The 23994-nt window shown below is 41.8% G+C and overlaps 1 protein-coding gene across 1 annotated transcript in view; it reads right to left on the reverse strand.

The window, feature by feature from the left end:
• Positions 1 to 18117, reverse strand: part of PHACTR1 (phosphatase and actin regulator 1) — a gene marked incomplete at its 5' end in the record, with an annotated part of 573950 nt that extends 555833 nt beyond the window's left edge. The window contains one exon of the mRNA XM_080657408.1: positions 17988 to 18117. Within this exon, the coding sequence (XP_080513534.1) occupies positions 17988 to 18117 (130 nt within the window). The remainder of the gene's footprint in view (positions 1 to 17987) is intronic.
• Between the last annotated feature and the right edge of the window lie 5877 nt (positions 18118 to 23994).

Raw genomic sequence — 23994 nt, forward strand, 5'->3', positions numbered from 1 at the left:
TACTCATAGGTTCTCAATGGTCTCAAAGCATCAACCATGAATGCTTAGATGCTATCTATGTCCATCATAAAATCCAAATATTAGCCAGTTTTATGGATCAATTAACAAATTTTAAGACAGAAGATCTAAACAAAAATTGGACAAACATTATCAAACTAGAGGCCCGGTGCACGAAATTCATGCATGGGGGGGGGGGTCCCTCAGCCCAGCCTGCACCCTCTCCAATCTGGGACCCCTCTCACAATTCAGGACTGCTGGCTCACAACTGCTCACCTGCCTGCCTTCCTGATTGCCCCTAACCGCTTCTGCCTGCCAGCCTGATCACCCCCTAACCACTCCCCTGCCAGCCTGATTGATGCCTAACTGCTCCCCAGCCAGCCTGCTTGCCCCTAACTGCCCTCCCCTGCAGGCATGGTCACCCCTAACTGCTCTCCCCTCCAGGCCCAGTCGCCCCCAACTTCCCTCCTCTGCCAGCATGGTCACCCCTAACTGCCCTCCCCTGCAGGCTTGATCACCCCCAACTGCCCTCCCTTGCAGGCCTGGTCCCTCCCAATTGCCCTCCCCTGCTGGCTATCTTGTGGTGGCCATCTTATGTCCACATGGGGGCAGGATCTTTGACCACATGGGGCAGCCATCTTGTGTGTTGGAGTTATGGTCAGTCTGCATATTACTCTTTTATTAGATAGGATAGAGCCCTGGTGCATGGGTGGGGGCCAGCTGGTTTGCCCTGAAGGGTGTCCCGGATCAGGATGGGGGTTCCCTTGGGGCGTGGGGTGGCCTGGGCAAGGGGCCTGTGGTGGTTTGCAGGCCAGCCATGCCCCCCAGCGACCCAAGCGGCGGCCCTGGTATCTGGGGTTTATTTATCTTCTACAATTGAAACTTTGTAGCCTGGAGCGGAGCCAAGCCTTCTGCTCACTCTGTGGTGGCAGCCATTTCTGTTGAGATTTATTTATCTTCTATAACTGAAACTTTGTAGCCTTAAGCAGAGGCCAAGGCAAGCCAGGGCTTCAGAAGCTTGGCTTCCTCCATTGGTGGGGGCAACCCTAGCCTCCTGCACTCTCCAGCTCCATGGCTGCCACCATTTTTGTTGGGATTTATTTATCTTCTATAATTGAAACTTTGTAGCCTGGAGTGGAGGCCTGGGCCAGCCAGGGTGTGCGGAAAGCTTGGCTTCCTCCATTGCCGGGAAACCCAAGCCTCCCTCCTGCTCATTCCGTGGCTGCAGCCATCTTGGTTGGGTTAATTTGCATGATTGGCTGGTGGGCGTGGCTTGTGGGCATGGCTTGTGGGTGTAATGGAGTTATCGTTAATTTGCATATTACTTTTTTATTAGATAGGATGACAGTAGAAATCGTCCCACTGGAAAACCTTTCTTTTCCTCTTCCTCTCATCTTTGCATGTCTAAACTCTACCCATCCTCTGTGGCTGGAGGGTTTTTATTCTCATCCTCAATGCAGCAAAAGTGTGAGAATGTAGTACCTTTCTTTTTTCTTTATCTCTGTCCATCTGTGGAATTTTGCAATTTCCACCTTGTGTGAATATATAAACACTATAATGTGGATTATTAGTATTCTCCCAGACAGTATGAAATAAATGTTAACAGCACAGACTTTGAGGTTAGCCTTCTTGAGTTTATACCCATATTCCACATTTAATAGTTGTATGATTACATGCAAGTCACCAACCTCTTGTGCATCTATAAGATGGGACTGCATAGTACATATGCGTTAGGGTTTCTATGAGGATTCAAAAAGTCCCAATAAAGATGTATTGTATATTGTTACTGGCCAGCTCCAAGTAAGGCTGTCACTTTGAAATTAAACCTTGGCATAATTCCCAAGCTTAATGCTTATTAGATATTTGAAAAAAGTTAGTAAGCTCTCCAAGCTCTTGTTTCCTTATATGTAAACTAGAAATAAAATCAACCATCTCACTGGGCCTTTGGAGGATAAAACATTATATAATAAATGTAAAACACCTAACAAAGAGCTTGACAAATGGTAGGCGGGCAACAAATGTTCGTTGTTTCCTTCTTCTCAGCTTCTTAAAGTAGATACTGTGCAGAGTGGCTGGAGGCTGGCTGTTAAAACATGCTAGAAAGAAAATTGTATTTCAGGCTTTGTATGTTGAACTGAGTTGGACATAAACCCAAACAGCTTTCTATTATTTAGTAAATGTTGAACATGCCTGGTTAAGATATACAAGTCATTTTTCCAATCTGGTTTAATAGTCAGGTAATGTTAAACTTTATCATTTTAATTTTGTATTTTCTACATAATTGATTTCAATATAGTTGCTGTAATTAATGCTATACTTTGAAATCTAGAGGTTCTAATATTTGTAATTTATGTTCAATGTACAAAGGGGTGACATAAACTTGAACATATCTTTGTGTGGCAAACTGCTGGGCCTTGTTACTTGCAATTTGATCTTAGAAGCAAAGACCATGGGCTTGAATCCCATTTGAGCCTCATGTACAACAACAGAATGTAGAGTTATTAGACTAGGTAATAGAAGATGGGATTCTAGCTCTTGATCTGCCACCTTCTACTATCTAGTTTAGATAAGTCACCTCTTTCTAGAAAACCAGGTTGTTTTAGGAAAAAGTTGAGTCAGAACGACTCATGTTTGAATCCTGCCTCTACCTCTTCATAGATGTGAAATCTCAATGAGTCTTAATTTCCTATAAATTGGGACAATCATATCTAACTCATAAGTTTGTGATTTTGAATAAAATAAACATATATAGCTTCTGGTATATGTTAGGTATTTTTGCTTTTCCTTTCTTTTGTGTCTCATAAGTTTGTGATTTTGAATAAAATAAACATATATAGCTTCTGGTATATGTTAGGTATTTTTGCTTTTCCTTTCTTTTGTGTCTCAGTTTTATCACCTGTAAAATGAGCCAGTTGAATTAAGTCCCTTCTGATGTTCTATTATTATAGAAATTATACTAATGAATGCAATATTAAAAAGATCTGGGCACTTGCTCTTGGTATGTAATAAAGTGTTGCATATCCTATATAATAAAAGGCTAATATACAAATAGACTGAATAGAGGAACAACTGAACAACCAAACAACTGGTTGCTATGACGTGTGCTGACCACCAGGGGGCACGCGCGGAACATGGTGGACGTCAGCTGCAGCAGGATGGTGGAGCAGGTGAGCGGGGGTGCCAGACCAAGGTGGGGTGCTGGTCGCTGTCATCAGGGTGAGCCTCTGGTGGTTACTGAAAATTCTTTGCTCTCGTGTGCCGTGGTCCCACCCGGTGCTCACACCTGCTGCCAATGCTGGCCCCGCTTGCACCCACTGCTGGCGCCCAGTGCCAGTCCCAATCACTTGGCACCTTCAGTGGGTGCAAGTGGCAGCTGCTGGCCCTGATTGCCCCTGAGGGCTTCTCCACCTCCCTCTGCTCCTGAGGGGCAGTTGGGGCAGCAGCCGCTGCTCGCATCCACTGACAGCTCCGGCCCCACTCACATCTGCTGCTGGAGCTGGCCCCAATCACTCCGCGTCATCAGCGGATGCAAGTGGGGCCAGCGCTGTCAGTGTGTGGGAGCAGCGATAGGAGAGGGGCTGCTGGCAGATTGGGGACCGGGGGCCATGGCAGGAGGGGCCAGGCGGGGGCATGGAGGATGGGCAGTCGGACATCCCTCTCACAATCCAGGACTGCTGGCTCCCAACTGCTTGCCTGCCTGCCTTCCTGATTGCTCCTAACCGCTTCTGCCTGCCAGCCTGATAACCCCCTAACCACTCCCCTGCCAGCCTGTTTGCCCCTAACTACCCTCCCTTGCAGACTTGGTCACCCCTAACTTCCCTCCCCTTCAGGCCTGGTCCCCCCCAACTGCTCTCCCCTGCAGGCCTGGGTCCCTCCCAACTGCCTTTCCCTACAGTCCTGGTCGCCCCCAACTTCCCTCCTCTGCCGGCTTGGTCACCCCTAACTGCCCTCCCCTGCAGGCTTTTTTGCCCCTAACTGCCCTCTCTTGCAGGCCCGGTCCCTCCCAACTGCCCTCCCCTGCTGGCCTGATCGCCCCCAACTGCCCTCCCTTGCAGGTCTGGTTCCTCCCAACTGCCCTCCCCTGCTGGCCATCTTGTGGTGGCCATCTTGTGTCCATATGGGGGCAGGATCTTTGACCACATGGGGGCAGCCATCTTTTGTGTTGGAATGATGGTCAATTTGCATATTACTCTTTTATTAGATAGGATAGAGGCCTGGTGCACGGGTGGGGGTGAGGGCCAGCTGGTTTGCCCTGAAGGGTGTCCTGGATCAGGGTGGGGGTTCCCTTGGGATGTGGGGTGGCCTGGGCAAGGGGCCTCTGGTGGTTTACAGGCTGGCCATGCCCCCCAGCAACCCAAGCGGAGGCCCTGGTATCTGGGGTTTATTTATCTTCTACAATTGAAACTTTGTAGCCTGGAGCAGAGCTAAGCCTTCTGCTTGCTCCGTGGTGGCAGCCATTTTTGGGGGGATTTATGTATCTTCTATAATTGAAACTTTGTAGCCTTAAGTGGAGGCCTGGGCTGGCCAGGGTGTGCAGAAAACTTGGCTTCCTCCTTCACTGGGGGCAACCCTAGCCTCCTGCTCTTTCCAGCTCCGTGGCTGCCACCATTTCTGTTTGGATTTATGTATCTTCTATCATTGAAACTTTGTAGCCTTGAGTGGAGGCCTAGGCCAGCAAGAGCAGGCGGAAAGCTTGGCTTCCTCCATTGCCGGGGAAACCGAAGCCTCCCTCCTGCTCTCTGTGGCCGTAGCCATCTTGGTTGGGTTAATTTGCATACTTGCTCCTGATCAGCTGGTGGGCGTGGCTTGTGTGTAGTGGAGTGATGGTTAATTTGCATATTACTCTTTTATTAGATAGGAAGATATTCTATCTTTGAATGTGTGGAAATAAATGAGCCGTGTATGTCCACACATCTTTCCTAGTATTATCATAGTTATCAGAATAATATAGAACTACAATGAAGTAGAAAGAATCAAAAGGTTCAGGATTGTAATTCTGGCTCCATTTCTAATAGCTGTGTAAGCTTGAGAAGTTATTTGATTATTGGAAACATGGATTACTTCTGTAAAAGGGGATAATAATAAGTACTTCACAAATTTTCTTTTCCAGGACTAAATGAGATAATAAATACCAAGACCCTGGCACATGAATGTGAATCCTCTTCTCACTCACATTTCCTTTTTCAATTTTTATACACCTCCAGGTTATTGCGCTAGCATATGATACAGGGCTAATGTAAAAATCAGCCTTGCAGTATGATGTTTTGAGTGTGGTCTTGCTTTCCAGATACAAGGGTTAAATTAGGCTAAGTCAAGTAGTTTTTTCTCTGCCTGTCATCTATCAAGTTTAATAACTAAATAGTGCATAATCAACTAAATGGAAGAGAAAAATCTTTCTGTGTAGGTTCAAAGAAAAGTAAGGTCTATTTTTAACTAGCTATATCTGAGTCTCTTTTTTTCCTTCTTCCTTTTCCACATTCTGTGACACCCTATAGTTCTGTAAAGTGACTGAACTGCATTGAGATTAAAAAACAATAAACTTGTGTTCTTTAGATGATCTCATAAACGATAACTGGAAATTTTATTTCTAATGAAAAAAACAAGCCAGAATAAGAAATAATGTTGGTAACTTCAAATGTTTGGCTCATTTAAATATTTCAAGTGAAATGTTAATTTTAAGTACTAGTGCTAGGGAGAAAATACTGTATTTATAGTGGAAACTTTTAATTTAGAATATAATTTTTTTAACAATCTCTCAATCCTCTAAATAATATGAGAGGAATATTAAAGGCCAGTGGAACTACATACTCAGAGGTGGATATAAAACACACTAGTGAAATTATTTTAGGAATTACTAAGGCACACAGAATATTTTGGATGGTTTTCCAAGATCTTTATACCAAACTTTACACCTATAGAACTTATTCTGTATTGGTAATCTATGCTTGGATATTCTATAGGGTCTCCAAAGTCAAAATATTCTAAATTTGACTTTATCTTTTTCCTCCCTCCATCCTGATTTTCTTCCAATTTCCTCTTTTAGTGAACAGGTTCATTATCCATCCAGTGGGTCCAAGAAACCATTTGGACATTATTCGAAATACCTCCTCTCTCACATTCTGTCTTCTCACCCTACCACGATATAATCCACAGCAAGTATGTCAGTGGTCCCTCTCTTCTGACAAATGCACTGTCATATCCCTTTTCAGGCTGTCTTTACTGCTTGGCTGGGGTCTGCACTAGCTTCTCAATGGTTCTCTTTGCCTCTAATCTTGCTCTCTCCAATCTGTTTTCCATATTTGTGTCCTGATAAAAATCAATCTGACAACAGATCTCCTCTGAATTAGTATATTATTAGATTCAGTATCAGATTTGAAATTCCTTAGTTGGGAACACAGTCTTACATGTTATTCTAGTCCCTTTGCTTGCCAATCCCCATATCTACAAGGTACCTCTCATTCTGGAACATGTATACAGTTCCTCTAATATACGGGGTGGGCAAAAGTAGGCTTACAGTTATTCATATGGAAAATAATACAATAAGTAATAAATAAGAATATAAGAATAAACTCAGTGTTTCATGTACTCACAACTGTAGACCTACTTTTGCCCAATCCTGTATTATACTCCTAACTAGAGGCCCAGTGCACAAATTCTTGAATGGGTGGGGTCCAGCCAGCCCAGCCCCAATTGGGGAGGATTGGGGCAGAGCCTGTTGGAAGGAGGAGATGGCTGGGGGGGGGGCGGGGGGAGGGGCTACAGGCAATTGGCCAGGGGGCCCCGCACCTGATTGAGGTGGGGGGATGATGAGGGGCGGGGTCGGCCATGGGGAGGGGCTGTGGGAGGTGGGCCAGCTGGCCCCACCCCTGATTGGGGTAGGGGAGTGATCAAGGGCAGGGCCGGCCAGAGAGGGGCTGTGGGCTGATTGGGGTGGTGAGGGCCTATTGGAGGTGGGGCTGGCCAGGGGGAAGGGCTGAAAGGGGGTTGGCCAGCCACCCCACCCTTGATTGGGGTGGGAGAGTCCGATCAGGAGCAGGCCAGCTGGGGGGAGGGGCTGAGGGAGGTTGGCTGGCCGGCCCCACCCCCTGATCCAGCCGCTTCACTGGCCGCAGTGGGCGTCATAGCGACCAGTCATCCAGTCTTTATGGCATTCTGGTCACTGGCTTTTTATATATATAGATATGTTCATGCCTTATCACATGCCATTTCCTGCCTAAGTCGAACTTAAAGGCAGATTAATTAGCATCTCCTCTTGGACACTAACTTGGAAGTGCATTGAACTCCTTTCCCAACACATATACACACACTAACATGTCTTTGTCTGATTTGGATGCCCTCATCTGTGCTTACAAAACTCCCAGTGTGAACATTCTCCCAGCATTTATCTTTTGAAACAGAAATTATTGATTTATTTATCTGTCTCTACATTAGATGGTTAATTCCTTGAGGCCAGGGGATTTGTTTGAGTATGAATCCCCAGCACATGACTAGTGTTTAACCAACAGTGAATTGTAAATTAATATAATCTTGGATTTTTCTTCCTTTTCATTCATTTAGTTCTCTGGGCTCTATATTCTTCATCTATAAAAGTAAAGAGTTAGACTAGTCAGTGGGTCTCATATTCCAAATCTCATATTATCTACTGTGAAAATAAAACAAACAAAAAAAACCCTTAAAGATAAGAAAAACCCAGATTATCACACCTGACTCCCCAAGATTCTGATCAGAACACCAGGTATGAGACTGTAGATTGTGCATTTCTGACCTGTAACAGGTTTGAGAACAACTGGCCTAGGGACTCTCTTTCAGCTTTAAAACCCCTTCAAATATTCTGTTTCCTATTAATAGATTCAAAAATTCTTTTTCCCCAGTTACAGTTTACATTCATTACTTTATATTGATTTCAGGTGTACATCATATATAAGACGATCACATACTTTACAAAGCGGCCCCCTGATAGTTCCAGTACCTGCCTGGCGCCATGCATAGTTATGACAAGATTACTGACTATATTCCCCATGCTATACTTTACATCCCTATGACTATTTTGTTACCACCAATTTGTATTTTTTTAATCCCTTCACCTTTTCATCCAGTCTCCCAACCCTCCTCCCCTACTCTGACAACCATCAGTCTGTACCTATGAATCTCTTTCTAATGTGTTTGTTCATTTATTCTTAATCAGGTGCTCAAAGTCTCCTTCCCTGAACTCACTTTTTCTCCCACTTCAGGTATCACCTTCACCTGCTTACACTTGATGATCCAGTCATACTGAATTGCTTTTAGAGAGACATGTACATGATGGCTTTTCCTGCAAGAAGTGCCCCGCTATTGTGTGAACTCCAGGATGAAGCTTCGGCATCAACTCCTCTGAATTCTTTCCTTTACCCTTTTATATCCTGTTTTTGCTTCTATTGGAGCACTTTTTGTTGTATGAGATTGCCTGAGCTTCCTGAAGACAACAGTTACTTAATGAATGTTTTTCCTTTCCTTATTGTGGCAATTTATTCATTCCTTCAGTGTTTATTGAGACTCTAGTATTGATCTACATTTATTACTTTATGTCATTTTATCCTCATAATGATACTACTGCACTTGTTATCATTTTGCAAATAGAAAAACAAAGGCCAGTCAGATGGCTGTTTAATGTTTGGGATAGAATTATCTTCCAGGTATTTCTGATGTTGCTTTCTTCACATTACCATGTTTTTCTTAAGGAATCAATTTTTCTTTAAATGAAGAGAACTATGATTTGATGTGAATTCTTCCAAATCTATTTCCTCATTTCTAGGTAAATTCTGACTCATTTATGTTACTACTACCAGGAAGCCACATTCTGATAAACTAGTTTGCTGTAAATTCAGAGATCAGTACAGTTTAGCTAATGTTTTAAAGATTGGAAAAAAGTTCCCAGCAGCAGAACTTTAAAGAGGATTCTTTTCAGATTTGTTAGCAATTTTATTTTAAAACTCAAAGTTTTGATGCTTTTTCTTGTGTGTTAAGACTATCTCACATTTCCAAAGGGTCTAGACCAGCCATTTTCAGCATTTTCAATCTCAGGGCACACATAAACTAATACTAAAATTTTGTGGCATACCAAAAATATATTTTGACTGATCTGACAAAAAAAAGGTATAATTTGGATACATTCACACTGGACAGCTGTTGTCATTTTTTTTATTTGACAATCTAAGAGAAAAGAGGTCAGTGCCCTGGATTAAATGGTTAGGTATTGCCTGGTGTAAAAATTCTTGTGGCACACCAGTTGAAAATTGCTGGTCTAGCCATTTGAATTAGGAATAAATGGAGGCAAAGGAGATAAGAGATGGGACAGGAGTGGGGGTGTCTCTCAGGGAAGCTGAGGCCCTGCCAATTTCTTCTGAGGCTTGACAAAATTAAAATAGAATCAATATAAGAGCTAACACTTATTGATTATGCATTAGGTATATCGCATTTTGCTTAGTGTTCTATATTTATTGGTTCCCAAACTTTAGTCATCCCTTGTATCACTTTTATGGATTTTGCTATATCTGTCTTCTGCATTATTATTTACTTAATGTTTTTCCTTAAATGGACTTTAGTCAGCCTATTTTACCCCTTGTTCTAAGTAGCCCACATGATGTCTAGTTATAGATTTTATACTTCAGTTAAATGCTTTGCATTTATATTTTTCTAAAACACAATGAGAAAAATACATCCTATATAATAAGAGAGGAATATGCTAATTATCCATTACGCCATAACGCCATGACCAATCTACAAGTGGTGGAGAGCTACAGGAGTGCAGGGCAGCAAGCCACGAGCAGTGGAGAGCTACCAGCAGCGGTGGGCAGGTGGCCAGCTGAGGCAAGTGGCAGCGAGCTACTCGCACACGGATTCATGCCCAGGGCTACTAGTTATTATTATAAAAGAGTTCATGTATTACCTGAAAAATCATAAATTGTACTGCAGTTTGTGAAATGCTATTTTGTTTCATTTACTCTTCAAAATAACCCTTTGGGTTAAGAACACATTGTTATCATTTGCATTCAAAAGGAAAAAGTGAGGCAAAGAGAGATGAAATAGCCTGCCTAATGTCACAAGCTAAAAAGGGAAAATCATAGTTTGACTTGGATCTGGTGTTACTTTGAAGTCCAGGCCCTAAAACACTGTGACATTTTTTACCCAGTTCTGGAAGAAATTTCGTTTCTACTCCCAATTTTTTATATGCCATAATTGCACTTTGTAAAATGTGAATGTGTATGAAAGTGACAGAAAATATAAAAATATTAAAATAATTCCATAAGTTTGACTTTTCAAATTTTTTTCCCAAATGGTTTAATATTACCCCATTTTGCTTTTACAAAAATGATATAAAGATCTGTAAAATAATCTATTCATTACTAGAATTTCTGAAATATTCATTCAGTGGTATTGTGTGAGTGTGTGGGTCTGACTGTGTACTGAGATATTATTTGAAATATAAAAAGTGGTATCAGCCATGGGCTGATTTTGATGGATTAGACTCCCCATCCTTGCATCTGCCAGCTCAGGCACAGAGCATGGTTCTGAACATTTTTGGGGTAGAACAGATTTATTTGGGCAAATGAGGAGTGAGAATTCTTTCCCAAGCACCTGCAAATTGTTTATGCTGTGTGTGGCTGCATCTTTAATCCACTCTCCCATATGTCTTACGTGAGAGTAGGAGTTATTAATTGATTGGAATTATTTCATTGTATTTTCCTATGCTTTTCTTCCTCTCTGCCTCTCATTCTCTCATCCTCTGTCTCTTTTCCTCAAGCCCTACTTTACATATGAGCCCTGAATCACAATATGTGACACAGCAAACATTAATGTTTGCTGGGGGCAAAGGCATGAGGAGCATCAGAAGGCCAGTTGCAGATGAATTGTCAGTAGTAAGAATGTGACTCCATGTACTGTTTCAGGGGCACCCTCCAGAAATGGACGGCGGGGTTTCATGGTCATCTACATATGGGTGGAATTGGCAGGCTGCCTATCTGCACAATATTTTTTCCTTTTGATCTGCCTTGGCCTATCTGCACAATATTTTTTCCTTTTGATCTGCCTTCACGCTCTTTTTCACACAAAATGTTCCCTGTATTAAACACGGGTTTGGAGAGCCTGGGTGTAAGCAATTAGAGGTCTAAAAGGGAGTGTGTGGGAGGTTAGGAAGGAAGGCTTGGTAGTTAAGTTTGTCATCGGTGAGTGAAGCACAGCGAGCAGACCAAAAAAACAAGTATTCATTGCGGATGATGACTTAAGCACCATCCAAACAAGGCTGTCAACCATCAGAGAAGTGTCCTCTGAAGCACTTCATGGAGACAAGGGTCTGGGAAACAGTGTGATTACATGTTAACTGCGTGGTTAGGACATGACCATGAGGGCACAGAGAAGATGTGGCTGGTTTTGCTGTGAAGGTTGTAGCAGAACTCTGAAGGGCAAGCAGGAGCAATGAGATTGGTGAACGCAAAGGGTTATAACTCAATTGGCAATCATGCCCCAAACAGGGATCCAGTGGCTTTGTAATCACTGTTCCCACCTCTGTCCTTATGGAGCAATTTAGATATGCAAATTCAGATATGAGCCACATCTATGACCATTATATTAAAGACACAGAGAAGGAACTGGTATACTACTGATTAGAATTAACCGGGCACGACTCAGCAAGGATCCTAGAAACACCATGGCCAGGCTTGCAGTGAGTTGTGCTCAAAGTGCACGTCTTAGGTGTGGGGCTTCTAGGGGTATCCACAGCCACCTCCTTTTGAGTCTGGTCAGAAGCAGGAGCGTGAATGCTAGCTGGTTTGAGGATTAATCAGCCAAAAATTGTAAGAACTGGACCAGGCAGGCCAGATCTAAAGAAGGAAAGGAAAAGGGATCTCAGCTAAGGTGTAGCTCAGAGCTGGTTTCCTGAACATGTTCAGAGCAGCTTTTGAATTGATCTCAATTCGGTTAATCAGAGCAAATATCAAGTGGTCACCTCTTCCATACATTTACTTTTAGGCAGAATAAAAACTCAGTCTTCACAGACTATTGTATATTAAAAAGCTTTTATAAAAGGGTGCTATTTGGGGATCCCTGGAAATACATTTTAAAAGGTTAACTCTCATCAATAGTATACTAGTTCCCTCCTGCTCTATTCTCTAGTTGCTTTCGATTCTTAAATTTCTTCTGTTTTATAGGAGATATTGAAGAGTTGATAACTTTCTGCTGTTTCCTGCAGCTCTATGTATTTGAACATTATTTTAACCTGTCCCTCCCTTTGGCCTTAAGCAGACTCACTGTTTTCAACTAAAGATGTAGTTTTTTAAAGGTTTTAAATGCTCTCCCTGAATACCAAGTCTCTCTTTGTAATGTAGATTTAAGCATTTTCTTTCCTTCAGTTCAATAGAGACATATGATAAATCTTAATGCTTCTACTGTATACCAGGGATGGCACTAGGCACCCAGAAAAATGACATTTAAGGAGATTATCATGATCTAGGATTGCAACAGACACCTAAGTAATAACTAAACAATAGCATCAATAACTAACCAATAATAATGAAGAATGTACTAAACACTTTATAGGCATAATTCCCTTAATTCTCAAAAACTTCTGTACACTCAGAGCTAGCCTCATATTCATTTTGATTGGAACCCTGAGGCTTAGAGAAGTGAAACCATTTGTGTGAGCTCATGCATCTAATAAGTAGTGAAAGCAGAATAATTCAGTATGATAATGCTGCAATAAGGCTGGACAGAAGGCTTCAAAAGAGAGACTTGGAGAAGTTAGGCAAGGCTTCACAGAGGAGGTGACATCCGGGTTGGGTCTCACATTAAGCACAAGAAAGAAAATAGCATGAACACAGTCTGTGAGGTTGACTATTGGCAATGATTTGCAAATAATTAAGTGCTTCCAAATGTCTTTGTCTTTTGGGGCCCTTTTAAGAAGTCCCAGAGGTTTACGGTTTAGCTTTAGAATACATTGAAGTCAAAGCTAAAGGTGGAAAAACAGCTGTTCTAACAGATTTCACAGCGTAGGCTAAAGGTAGAGCTGGGAGGCAGTTGGGAAGTGGGGGAAAATGGTTGAGAAGGGGGGGTTAGATGAATTTTTCTCTACTTCCAAATGCAACTTGAAGAGACTCTTAGCTGCTCGCTGTGGCATTCATCAGTTGTCAAAACTGGCATTTCCCTTTGTTGAACAAGACAATAGAGATGACAGAAAACATGTATTTTGATCAAGTCACAATGACTATAGCACCTGATTCTAATGCCAAGAATTATTTAAAATGATAAAAGAGGGGAAATTGTGAGCACGAGTCATAAATTTGATTGCCTAGTGACTTCAGTCAATTTGATCTCTTTTAATGTATTTTCCTTTTTGAAGGTAATGTAAAGGTCTAAGGATTTTGATGGTCTTTTAAAAGAGAAACCTAGCACAGTGGGAAGGGCATAGGTGTGTGTGGTGAGACGAGATCTGGTTCTAGTTTTCACCTTCTCGTTATATGCTGTGTGATTTGGGCATGTGGCCGAACCACTCTGAGCTTCAACATCTCCCGTCCTGTAATTTGGTCATGAATGTTACCTTCATTACCTGTGGGGTTGTTGGAATCGGATATACTGTACTTGTATTCAAATCCTGGCTATGCTTCTCTTTAAATGTATAGTCTTTTCTAATCTGCAAAATGAGCATCATAATTCTTCTTTCCCAAAATTTCTTTCTGGATTAATGGAGACAATAAATAGTGCAGAACAGATACATAGTCAATCTTTTTTTAAAAAAACAAAAAACAAAACTTAATTTGAATCTTTCCAATGGCTTTGATTCATTTATAAGGAAAGACCTGGAAGATAAAGATACTCAGGTAAGAATATTTGCATGATATGCTAAAACCTCCTTTTCCATAAAATGGGAGGTCAGCAGTTCTCAGCCCTGTTTGCATATTTGAATCACCGAGGACAATTAAAAACATTCTCAGGTTCGGGGCTCTCCTCCAAAGACTGAGTGGATTGGTCTGCTGTGGAACTCCAGCCTTGAGTTCATAAAAGCTTGCCAGCTGTTTGTAGTGTGCACTGGACTCTATCTTTGCTTCTCCAACTTACCATAAATTACCTGGCAATCTTGTTAAAATGCAGATAATGCTTCTCTAGGTCTGGGGTGGGGCCTGAGATTCTGCATTTATAACCAGCTGGCAGGTAAAGCTGATGCTGCTAGCCTGGGACTGCACTCTGAGTAGTAAGTGATTAATGATCCACAACAGTGGTTCTCAACGGTCAGCGCTCATCAGGATAACCCAGTGCTTGCTGAGAACGCAGCACTGGGACCTGGGCACAGCCCTCACAGATTCCATTTCACTTGGTTTAGGGAGGGGCCAAGAGAATCACTGGTCCAAAATGTCCATTTCAACCTGAAAATCCCATGATGCTAATTTTGTGATTTTATAATATGACTTCCCTCCCAGTTCAATGGTTCAGTAAAATAAATTAGAGCCTGAAGCTGAGTAAATGAGATATCATTGTCAGAACCTGACAGATGGGTGAGCTCAGGTGATGTGATGTCAACATATGGCTGATCTTTATGCCCTGTGTACCTTCCACCTCCAGAATCTCCTCTAAAGTTAATGTGGACATTCAAAGAACCCCTTCTGTGTATGCAGGATTTACTGTGGACACAGCACCCATAGATTAATTGGGAGAGCATCCTTCACCGAGGGGATGCACAAGTGATCTAGGCTTTTTTCTGTTCTCTGTGACATAGCATGCTTCAAAGCAGAATCCCTGGAGACATGGGATCATCCTCCCGGCCTCAGGATCAAACCAAGGAAAAGTGAAGGTTGGAGACAATAATAAGCTGTGCTACTCAGCAACACAGATGACTGACTTGAAAATCTCTGGGACGTCCAGGAGAATCTGTCCCATGATAGAATGAATAGCCTTTTCCTTCTTTTTTCTTCTCACCTTCCTGGATTCCTCTTGCTCTTACTAGCTAGAAACAGCCTCTTCTTAGGGACAGGCACTTACCACTTTACAAGAATAATTGAAAAACTATAATAGGGTCTAAAACATTACAATTCTGGTACTGTTGCTTTGGATAACCATTTTGCATGTAATTAATAAAGAAGCAGTTGGTTTCCAAGAAGTTTATGAATTTGTAAATAAATTGGTACAGGAATGGTAATATGGGAAATGAAACTCATATATTCTTGCTTTCACCTTTAGAAGTATTTGTATGTGTAAGAACACTTGATCAATCTGTAGAAATATTTGCATGAGCTCTAGAGTAGACAACTCAAAAGGTAATAATCACACTCTAGTTTAGCTGATCACATCCTAGGTCACCCACAATGGGGCTACTTGGCCTTACGGACGTCCCTCTGTTCCTGGGTGGGGCTGACCAAGGAGAGAGCACCACATGCTGTGATTCAGCAGCAGTACAAGGCCCCAATGGCCTCAAATGCCTTTCTCAAGAGCCAGCCACCATGCTGCCCCCCTTGCCCTGGTCCTCAGAGCCTTGCCAGTGGTAAGAGGTGGGCGTTAGCCATTGCTCTAAAGCATGGACATTTGGGTCAGAAAGACAGGGGTTCAAGCCACGGTCCCCAGGCCTCTGCCCATTCACTTGGAGACATTCATCAGGCCAAGGGGCTTGTTATCCAGGAAAGACTGTGGAATCTGTGCCAAGTGGAAGGAAGCCGGTGTAGAGGGGCTGGAGCAGTGCGGTGACCAACTGCAATATGGAGGCCACAGGGGCCTGGAACGAAGACTCTGGGGGTGCTCAGTCCTAGGTGGCGAGGCTCTGGATGAGGCGTTAGAAGGAAAAGGGGCTCTTTCAAGTGAAAAAAGGACTAGGTAGATGGTGAGTACCAAGACAGAATGTTACCATTTTTCAGTTTTTCTCTAAGTTATGTTTTGATGAGGCAAGAAAATGATCAATGCGTTTTAACATTTACTTAAAAAACTTTACTCAAAATAGGAAGTTAAACTCCTGCCAGACCACATTTGTTTGAAAGGCAGTGGCTTCCTTGTGACATTTCAAATAGGGCAGAGATGGCCTTTTGCCAGAGATGTTTATTTTATTCATTTGCTTCTGTATAACATTCCCTATGTTACAAAAATTGTTTTAAGCCCTTTAAAATCTTACTTCATTAATACACTTAAGAACTTATAAATTAGGCACTGTTATTTGCAGAAGAGGTTAATTGGCCCCACTTCACTGTGGCAGACCCAAGATTTGAACCTGGGCTGTCAGGGTCCAGGCTGTTATCCTGGACCACGGCATTACCCTGCCGCTAAGACAGGAGAGTGCTCCTGTTCTGGGTGAAAAGAGAGAAGCCAGACTGGCTGGATTGCTTCTTAAATGTGCTGCCTTGGTCATCATCATTGGAGCTCTTGCTTCAAATTCAAACTCCTAAGCTTTACACTTGGATTTCTGACTCAGGAAGTCCAGAATTTTTGGAAATAGACCTAGATGATGTTTAGGGAACCTCCACCCTTACTACAAGTCCAAATTTCTTTGCCTGAAACATCATTTTGATTACCCTAAAATGAATGTGATATCTGAAAGCAGCAGTAGCTTATGCTACCACTTCCCATACATTTTCTAGTCATTCCAACTCTAGTGCTAAACCAGTCACTGATGGTGACAATTCTGACCACTCCACCCCCAGCTCCATCTGCCAACAACCACCAGGCTGCCTGAAGATCCTCTGAGACTCCCACATCCTGCCTTTTTTCCTTCCGTAAAAACCCACAGCTTAGTCTCCTTAAATCTTAAAACTGCAGGGCAAAGTGGACACATTTATTATCTTCAATTAACTGCCACTCTCCTCCTCTTTCTGCCAACAGTTATGCAGCTCAGGTGGGTGACTCCACACTGAACATTATTCTCTCATGCACATTGAATGGACCATACCCAGCAATGTTTACACCGGGTCTGGAGGTGGCATTGAGCCCTGCCTCAGCCCCCTTTCCCTTTAGTCTTCCATTCTCCATCTCCTTCTAGCATCTTCTGACTTGCAGACCCAGAGGAGGCTGAAGGTCCTGGCCAGTCTCTTACCCTTTTCCTACTTCAGTAACATCTTCATGTCTTTTTAAGGGGTTGAGAGTAGCAATGCTAATTACCTACAGCAGAGGAATGAACAGTTAGCTATTATATCACTTTTGTGAATTTAGGCTCTGCTGATGAGTGCACTGACACAAACAGATAAACCAGATAAATTTCAAGCCCTCTTGACTTTAAGAAGACTGGATCGTGCCCAGAAAAATGAAAACAGAGAAGGAAGAATCTCGCAAGCCCTCAAGGCTGCCATGAGAAATTGGCTTGAGAGCGAGGTAAAATCAATTTAGAAGACAGCACTGGGAAAGCCAGGGCAGAATATTATCAGTGCTCTGTGTGAAGTACTTCACAACCTAAACATGAAACAAGCCAGCATTATCAAAACAGCATTTCCCTCTCAGCTCTGCTTGTGACTTCCAAGAATTCAACTACTTTTCTATTAAGAATACAGGCATTGCCCTTCTCCTCAGAGCATCCGTTGCACCATTTGGGATATGCCCATCATCAGGTTGCTTTGAGTGAATATCCTAAGTATTCCATGGAAAAGAGAAAATATGAAATGTGGTGGGAAAACATTCTAACTGCACCCTTGAACAGGAGAGCAAGTAAACTGGAGCCTAACTGACCATCTTGAAGCATGTAATAAAAACGTACACATCAGTAGCACTTCATAATGAATGGGTATGCTTCCTACTCCCCCAAAATGCACTGGCCATTCCTGGAGGCAGTGGCCACATTCATCTAAAATAGACAAGGCAGCTGCAAGACTCGAGGCTTAGCTCAGGAGCCTCTATTGCAGCTGGATTTCAGTCAGACAGGCCAGGGTGCACTAGATCTCTGCAAGTGCAGTGCCTGCAAACTCAGCCATATCAGAGGTGTGTGTGTGGAGGGGGGGAGCATCCCCGATGCCTTTCAAACTTATGCTTTCCTCCCTTTCTCCCATTTTATGTATTACCTTGAGCTCCTTGACTGTAGAAGAATCTTTGGGCCGACTCGACATCCAAGAGTCTGTGAGCCGACTCAACATCCAAGAGTCTATGAGCAGACTCGACATCCAGGAAATAATCCATTTTGGGATAATCCATGCTTGATGTTTCAAAAACAGAGTTTTAACACACAATAGTCATTTGTTTGCCTATGAAAGAGGAAAAAAATCACAGTATTTTAAACTGTTAAATAGATTTTAAAAGTCTCAAATATGCATTTATAAGTATATATGTACATATATATTTAAATTATCTCATTTGAATATCCCATTATTTGACTGACATCCAATTCTATAAACACCCTTCAACATAGCTTTCCTATTGTGTGAGAAAATGCCACATTTAACCAACATTCATTTAAAGTCATCTATCCCACTCAGAGAAAAACAGATGATCCAGGCTAAAGAGAGATAACATACCAGTCTTTCCTTGTTGTATATTAACTGGAAAAGATACTGTTAAGTTCATATGCTATCCGTTTTCTAAAGGTCTGTCTGATAAACGGCATCATTAAGTGTCAGCCTTTCGTAGTACTGATCCTCAATTAATCCAGGGAGCTCCGATTCCCCTGGAGCAGCAGGAATTGCCTGGGAATCAGAGCCTCCACTTATAGATGCTTTGCATTTATGACACATGCTGACATGTTTGCTGTAAAACGCCTTGAATCTCTTCCTGTATAGCGATTCCTTCAGTACATTTTACAAAGTGCTACAGCATTATTACCTGCTCAGCCCTGGCATGGGCTGCTGTTAAGAAAGAATTCTGGTCTGTAGAGCAGTGACAATTATTTCAGAATTACAACGATCCCCATAATATTATCATGCACTAGCCTGTCAGGAAGCTAATCCACTTCACTACAAAACATTCAGCCTGGTGGGTGCCTTCGAGCATATGTAGCCTTTCCCTGACACTTGCACAGATGAACTACTCTATTTCTGCAGGATGCTTTTGGAAAGAATCAACAAGACAGAGTCATTAAAATCAAGTTCAGAAGGCTAATCCAGCTATTTCTCTTTCTAGTCCGGTAAGAGGAAACTTTAACAAATACCCAAAGGTACCCCAACAGCAAATCATACTTACTGCAAAAAGAAAAAGAAAATCAAGGGCTAACTGCCGGCAATAAAAGCAGGAGCAATTTCAGCCAGAGAGTCTTTGATCTCACTAAATATTCCCGGTGGAAGTAAACAATTTTGATTGTTTGCTTGTTACAGCAATGAATAATGTATACCGTCCACTGGACTTGTTTTACCAGATAAAATGGCCAGAGCATGTTACCTTAGCAACAGAAGGTGACGCCAGCCTCCGTCTCTTTGTATCCTCTATTGTGAAAGAAGAAAATGACCGGTTTCCTGTGTAAAACTTTGGCAGAAAACCATCCCCATTAAAATCTATATGTAACCATCACGTGGGTCCATTCTGCATCTCCCTGTCCCCGCCCATCTCTTTTGCAGAGAAGTGTCTTAGTCATTTAAAAAATGGTTTTGGTTTAATATGTTTTTATAGCTCCAAGTCCCAGTTTGACTTGAAATTAAAACAGAATTACATGATTAAATAGTTAATATGATAAGAAAGTTGTCTAGAAATTGTTAGGGGCACCACTTCTTACCCTAATGCTGTCTAGGGTGATAGGGACAGGTCATTTTTAGCTAGCTCATGTTAAACATTCTCCTGCTATAATAATTTCAAAGATCAGCCATCGGCATCTAGGCTGAAAATAACTCTCTTGCCTTCTGTGAATCAGTCACTGGAAGACGCTTAAAAAGCTGTTTGAAATTTCCCAGCTTTTAAAAGACGAATTATATCATAGGTCTTTTGTGAGATCCCCCCACCCCCCACCAAAAGAAAGGAAAGCCAAAAAGATGTATGAAAGGAAGAGTATTAAAGTTAGCAGGTACTCACCAGCACTTGTTGGCCCCTTTCAACAGGACATCACAGAGCATAAAGCAGAGCTATGCAGGATGCTGAGCCTGCAAGCCCAAAGAACAGCTTCTAATTTTCCCTTCAATCCCAATTCAAGAGCACTGAGCAGAGCAAGGTGATGGATTTGCCCATTTTTTATTGTGATGAAATGCAACCCCTAAAAGAGATCTGAGTGGAGCTGTTCTTTAAAACACATTAGGCTGCTAATTTAAGAAAATTGAAAGGTTTTGTTTTACTGTCTTTTATGTGTTCTCTCCGCTACCCCCTCAATTTAATTTGCATTTAAAATTATGCTCATGTCTCTTCGGTTCTCCAAGGTGTGGAGTACTTTTTAATCACGACAGTTGCCTGGGTAGGGGTTTGGTGCAAGGCCACTTTTATTCTGAGCTGCAAAGCAAGGTGGGTAATTATAATTGTGAGCTGCTTTCTGGAGTGAAATACAGTGTGCACATTTGATTTCACCCCCTCCCTTTTTCCTGGCCTTCCTTCCTCTTCCTGGCTTTAATTGCTTGGTCAAATCTTCAGCCCAAAGCATGCCAATCTGTCTAAATGCATTCCTCTCTATCTGTCTGAATGTAGCAAAATAATCCCAACAGCAAAAACAAAACAAAACAAAACAAACAACAAACAAAAACCTTTGGTTAGATTTCTGAGCTTATTTCTGGTTGGAATCCTCCCTACCAAACCTCAGTAAGGCTTTTACTCAGTAAGGCACAATGCATGAGATGTGCTCATGAAAGGCATAATGATAGCCAAAGACAAGCCATCTAGTGGGTTTTCTACAACCTTCTCAGACCCTTGTTGACCAAGCAGAACTGGTAACAAGTACAATGTGGAGTGGGACCTGTTGGATTTTTAAGAGAAGCTGCATTTGAGAAGCCTTGGAAGGAAGACCACTAGACTCCTCTCTCCCAACATGAAAATCTCCAGCTGTTTGTCTTGTGCGTTTTCCTACCCAGTTAGAATAAATTAGACACAAAGTTGGTGTTGCAGAGAGTTAAATTGGACAAAAGAGGAAGCTAGAACAACCAATTATATGCCCTTGTAGGCAAAGTCAAAAGTCAACTTTGGACTCAGAATACAGGCATACCTTGGATATACTGGGAGTGTGACTCAAGACCAGCACAATAATGCAAATTGTAATCTTTTTGGTGGTAGAGGGTCTTGACTTCTATTTGTAAAAAAACAACAAACAAAAATGCAATGCAACACCTGTGAATTGCAGTAAAGCAAAGCACACTATAATGAGGTGTGCCTGTGCTCTAAGCTTTGCCCAGACCCAGGGACTTAACTTTTCTAAGGTTACATTTCTATTCAGCCCCCAAAGGAGACATGTTGAACACTTGACATTTACAAGAGAAAGCTGTCTCCTGGTTCCTTTAGCTTACAGTGAGGTGTGGGCGAGAGGTTCTGAACTCTCTATTGTGATCCTACTGAAATTGTAATGACTCATAGGAGAGAGAGGAGAGAAGAGGGGGGGGGGGGGGGGGGATGAGAGAGAAAATGCACAATTTACTGACATACACCAATCATTTAGGTGAGCACAAATGAATGTGTGATTGAAGGAGATGCTAAATTGGAAATTTGAAAAATAGAGTTGATTCCCAGAAGTTGGGGAATCAAGTCAGTCATTTCTAGAGTTGATCAAGTAAGGGAAATTTGAAATGTCATGTAAAAGGTCCACAATTTAAGAAAGCTCAGAAAGACAAATTTCAACTTAAAAAAAATGAATTTAAAAGAGGATAATTGATTATTCACTTGCAAAAAGGGACTTCATTTTACTAAATAATTAATGACTGGGTTCTTTAAAGAAAATCAACCTGTTTCTTCAAAAAATGATTTTACAGTCTGGGGAGCATAACTGTAGGTTACCTGTAGGAATATCTGTGTGGGGAATTTTTTAAGGTGGGGAAGCATTGTAATGTTCAAAAGCCAGTGTCAGAATCTGATTAGCTCAGCTCTGTTTTATAACTTTAATCTACTCAAAGGCAACATTTATAATGGCCCATTGTTCTGAGGTATAATAGAACCAGACAGAGAAGAAGGCAAAGTTAGAACAAGTATTCAGACTAACATTCATGCAGCACTGAACAACTCAACCCAAAACATTCTCAAGACATCAGCTCTAAAAGTTAACTCAGTGTTAACATCTCAGTGAGCTAGAAATAAAATTTAAAAAAAATTAAAAAAATTTAAGCCAAAATAGAATTTTATCTTTAAGAAAAATTTTAAAGTCCTCACCCAATGATATGTTTATTGATTTTAGAGAGAAGAAAGGAGAAATAGAAACTTGATTGGTTGCCTCTTATATGCTCCCCAACCAGGGACTGAGCTTGCAATCTTGGTATGTGCCCTGGCCAGGAATTGAACCTGAACCTGCACCCTTTCAGTGTATGATGTTCCAAGTAACTGAGCCACACTAGCCAAGGCAGAATTTTATCTTTTAATTGATAACATTTCAATATGAAAGTTTAGAACTGGAAGGCTGAAACAAATAATCTAGGATTATTAAAAACACATAACATGGAGATGTGTATACTTTTCTGGTCAGTTTGGTAATAAGAAGATATATCTATATAGAAAAAGAAAGAGAAGTATTTGATTAATTCAAAATGGTGGTATATTTCCAGATGGAATCTAGAGACCAATAAAAATATCAGCTTGTGTTAATTTATCTTTCTATTGTACTTATTTTTTCTATTAGAAGGCACAAGACCCAAATATTCTGGGTAAGAGGTCATGTTGATCAACACCATTGTAAATAACATGGTTATTGATTAACAGGGAAGGGGCAAAGGGAAGGCCAAATAGATGTTTGCCCATGAAAGAGGGAAGGTACTTGTCTGTCAGTCACACCTGGGAGCAGCTCATTGGTCAGAGTAGGTGTGGCCACTGCAAGCACAGGAAGATTTTGAATATTTAAACTCCTAAACAAAGGAGTTTCCTCTCTCTTGTGCCCCTGGGCTCCTGGCTCTCTTGTTGCAGGGAGTGCCCTCCTCTGCACTGGCCCACGTGGCTCAGGGCCATGTGGACCCCACACAATGGACTGATGGACTGTGACTTGCCTGAGGCTACACTGGACCCAGCTCTACCATGGAATGGAAACTCTGGACTCTCACTTTGCTTCTAACTCTGCTAAATACCCTTCTAGGACTAGACTAAGGGTAATGGGACTTTGCAACATGAGGGATGTAATTCCATGCAAATAAAGCTTTCTCCCACATCTCATTTTCCTGTGGGGACCTCCAGAAATGCTTATTCCAGTGGTGCCCCAATCCTCAGCAAGTAGAGTTTTCAAAACATAATCATGCAGTCTTCTGTTCTTGAAACTGCACTGGGGAGAGCCACACTGGAAGAGAGGTGGCATTGGCCAGTATGACAGGGCAGAGCCAGGAGAAGTCAAGCCTTTGCCTCTACTTGCTTACTGCCCTCCTCTGAAAATACCCTTTCCGATTTTTGTAGAAAGGCTGGTTCACAGGGTGGAAAACAAGAGCTCAAAATGTCATTTTACCCATCTGCCAACTGGAATCTAGTAAGATGGTCTTGCTTACAATATGGAAATTTCTTTGCTTGGTAGAAAGACCACTCATAAATTATATCAGTATCTCAGTGTTTATCTAATTGATCTGGAAATAGGAAAATGAAGAAATGTTGAATAGGAAATGAGGAATTCTCAAGCAACTCTCTATTTACTATAACTTTCAAATCTCTAAATAGAAAGACATTAAAATGGCCTCTTAATCATAGAACATGTGTTGACAGTAGTAGCTTTTTCAAACATGAATTTGAGAATATATAATAATGATATTTGACTATTTCCTCTGGCAAGAAAATCATATTGCCCTCAGTTCTTTTTGTGTTTGTGTATATTTGTTTCAACTATCCTGGAGGGGGCTGAAAAATTAATCACAAGTTGAATTGTGTTTTCCTAGTCTTCCTGAAAATCCATATAGTAACCTAAAAATATCCAAAGATATGTTGAAGAAGGAAAGAATAATAATCTCTGTGGGCCACAAGGCTTACAGACCCTGCAGAGAAGATATAGCTCTTGAAATT

This window comes from Plecotus auritus (assembly GCF_963455305.1).
Source record: "Plecotus auritus genome assembly, chromosome: 2".
Taxonomy (NCBI): domain Eukaryota; kingdom Metazoa; phylum Chordata; class Mammalia; order Chiroptera; family Vespertilionidae; genus Plecotus; species Plecotus auritus.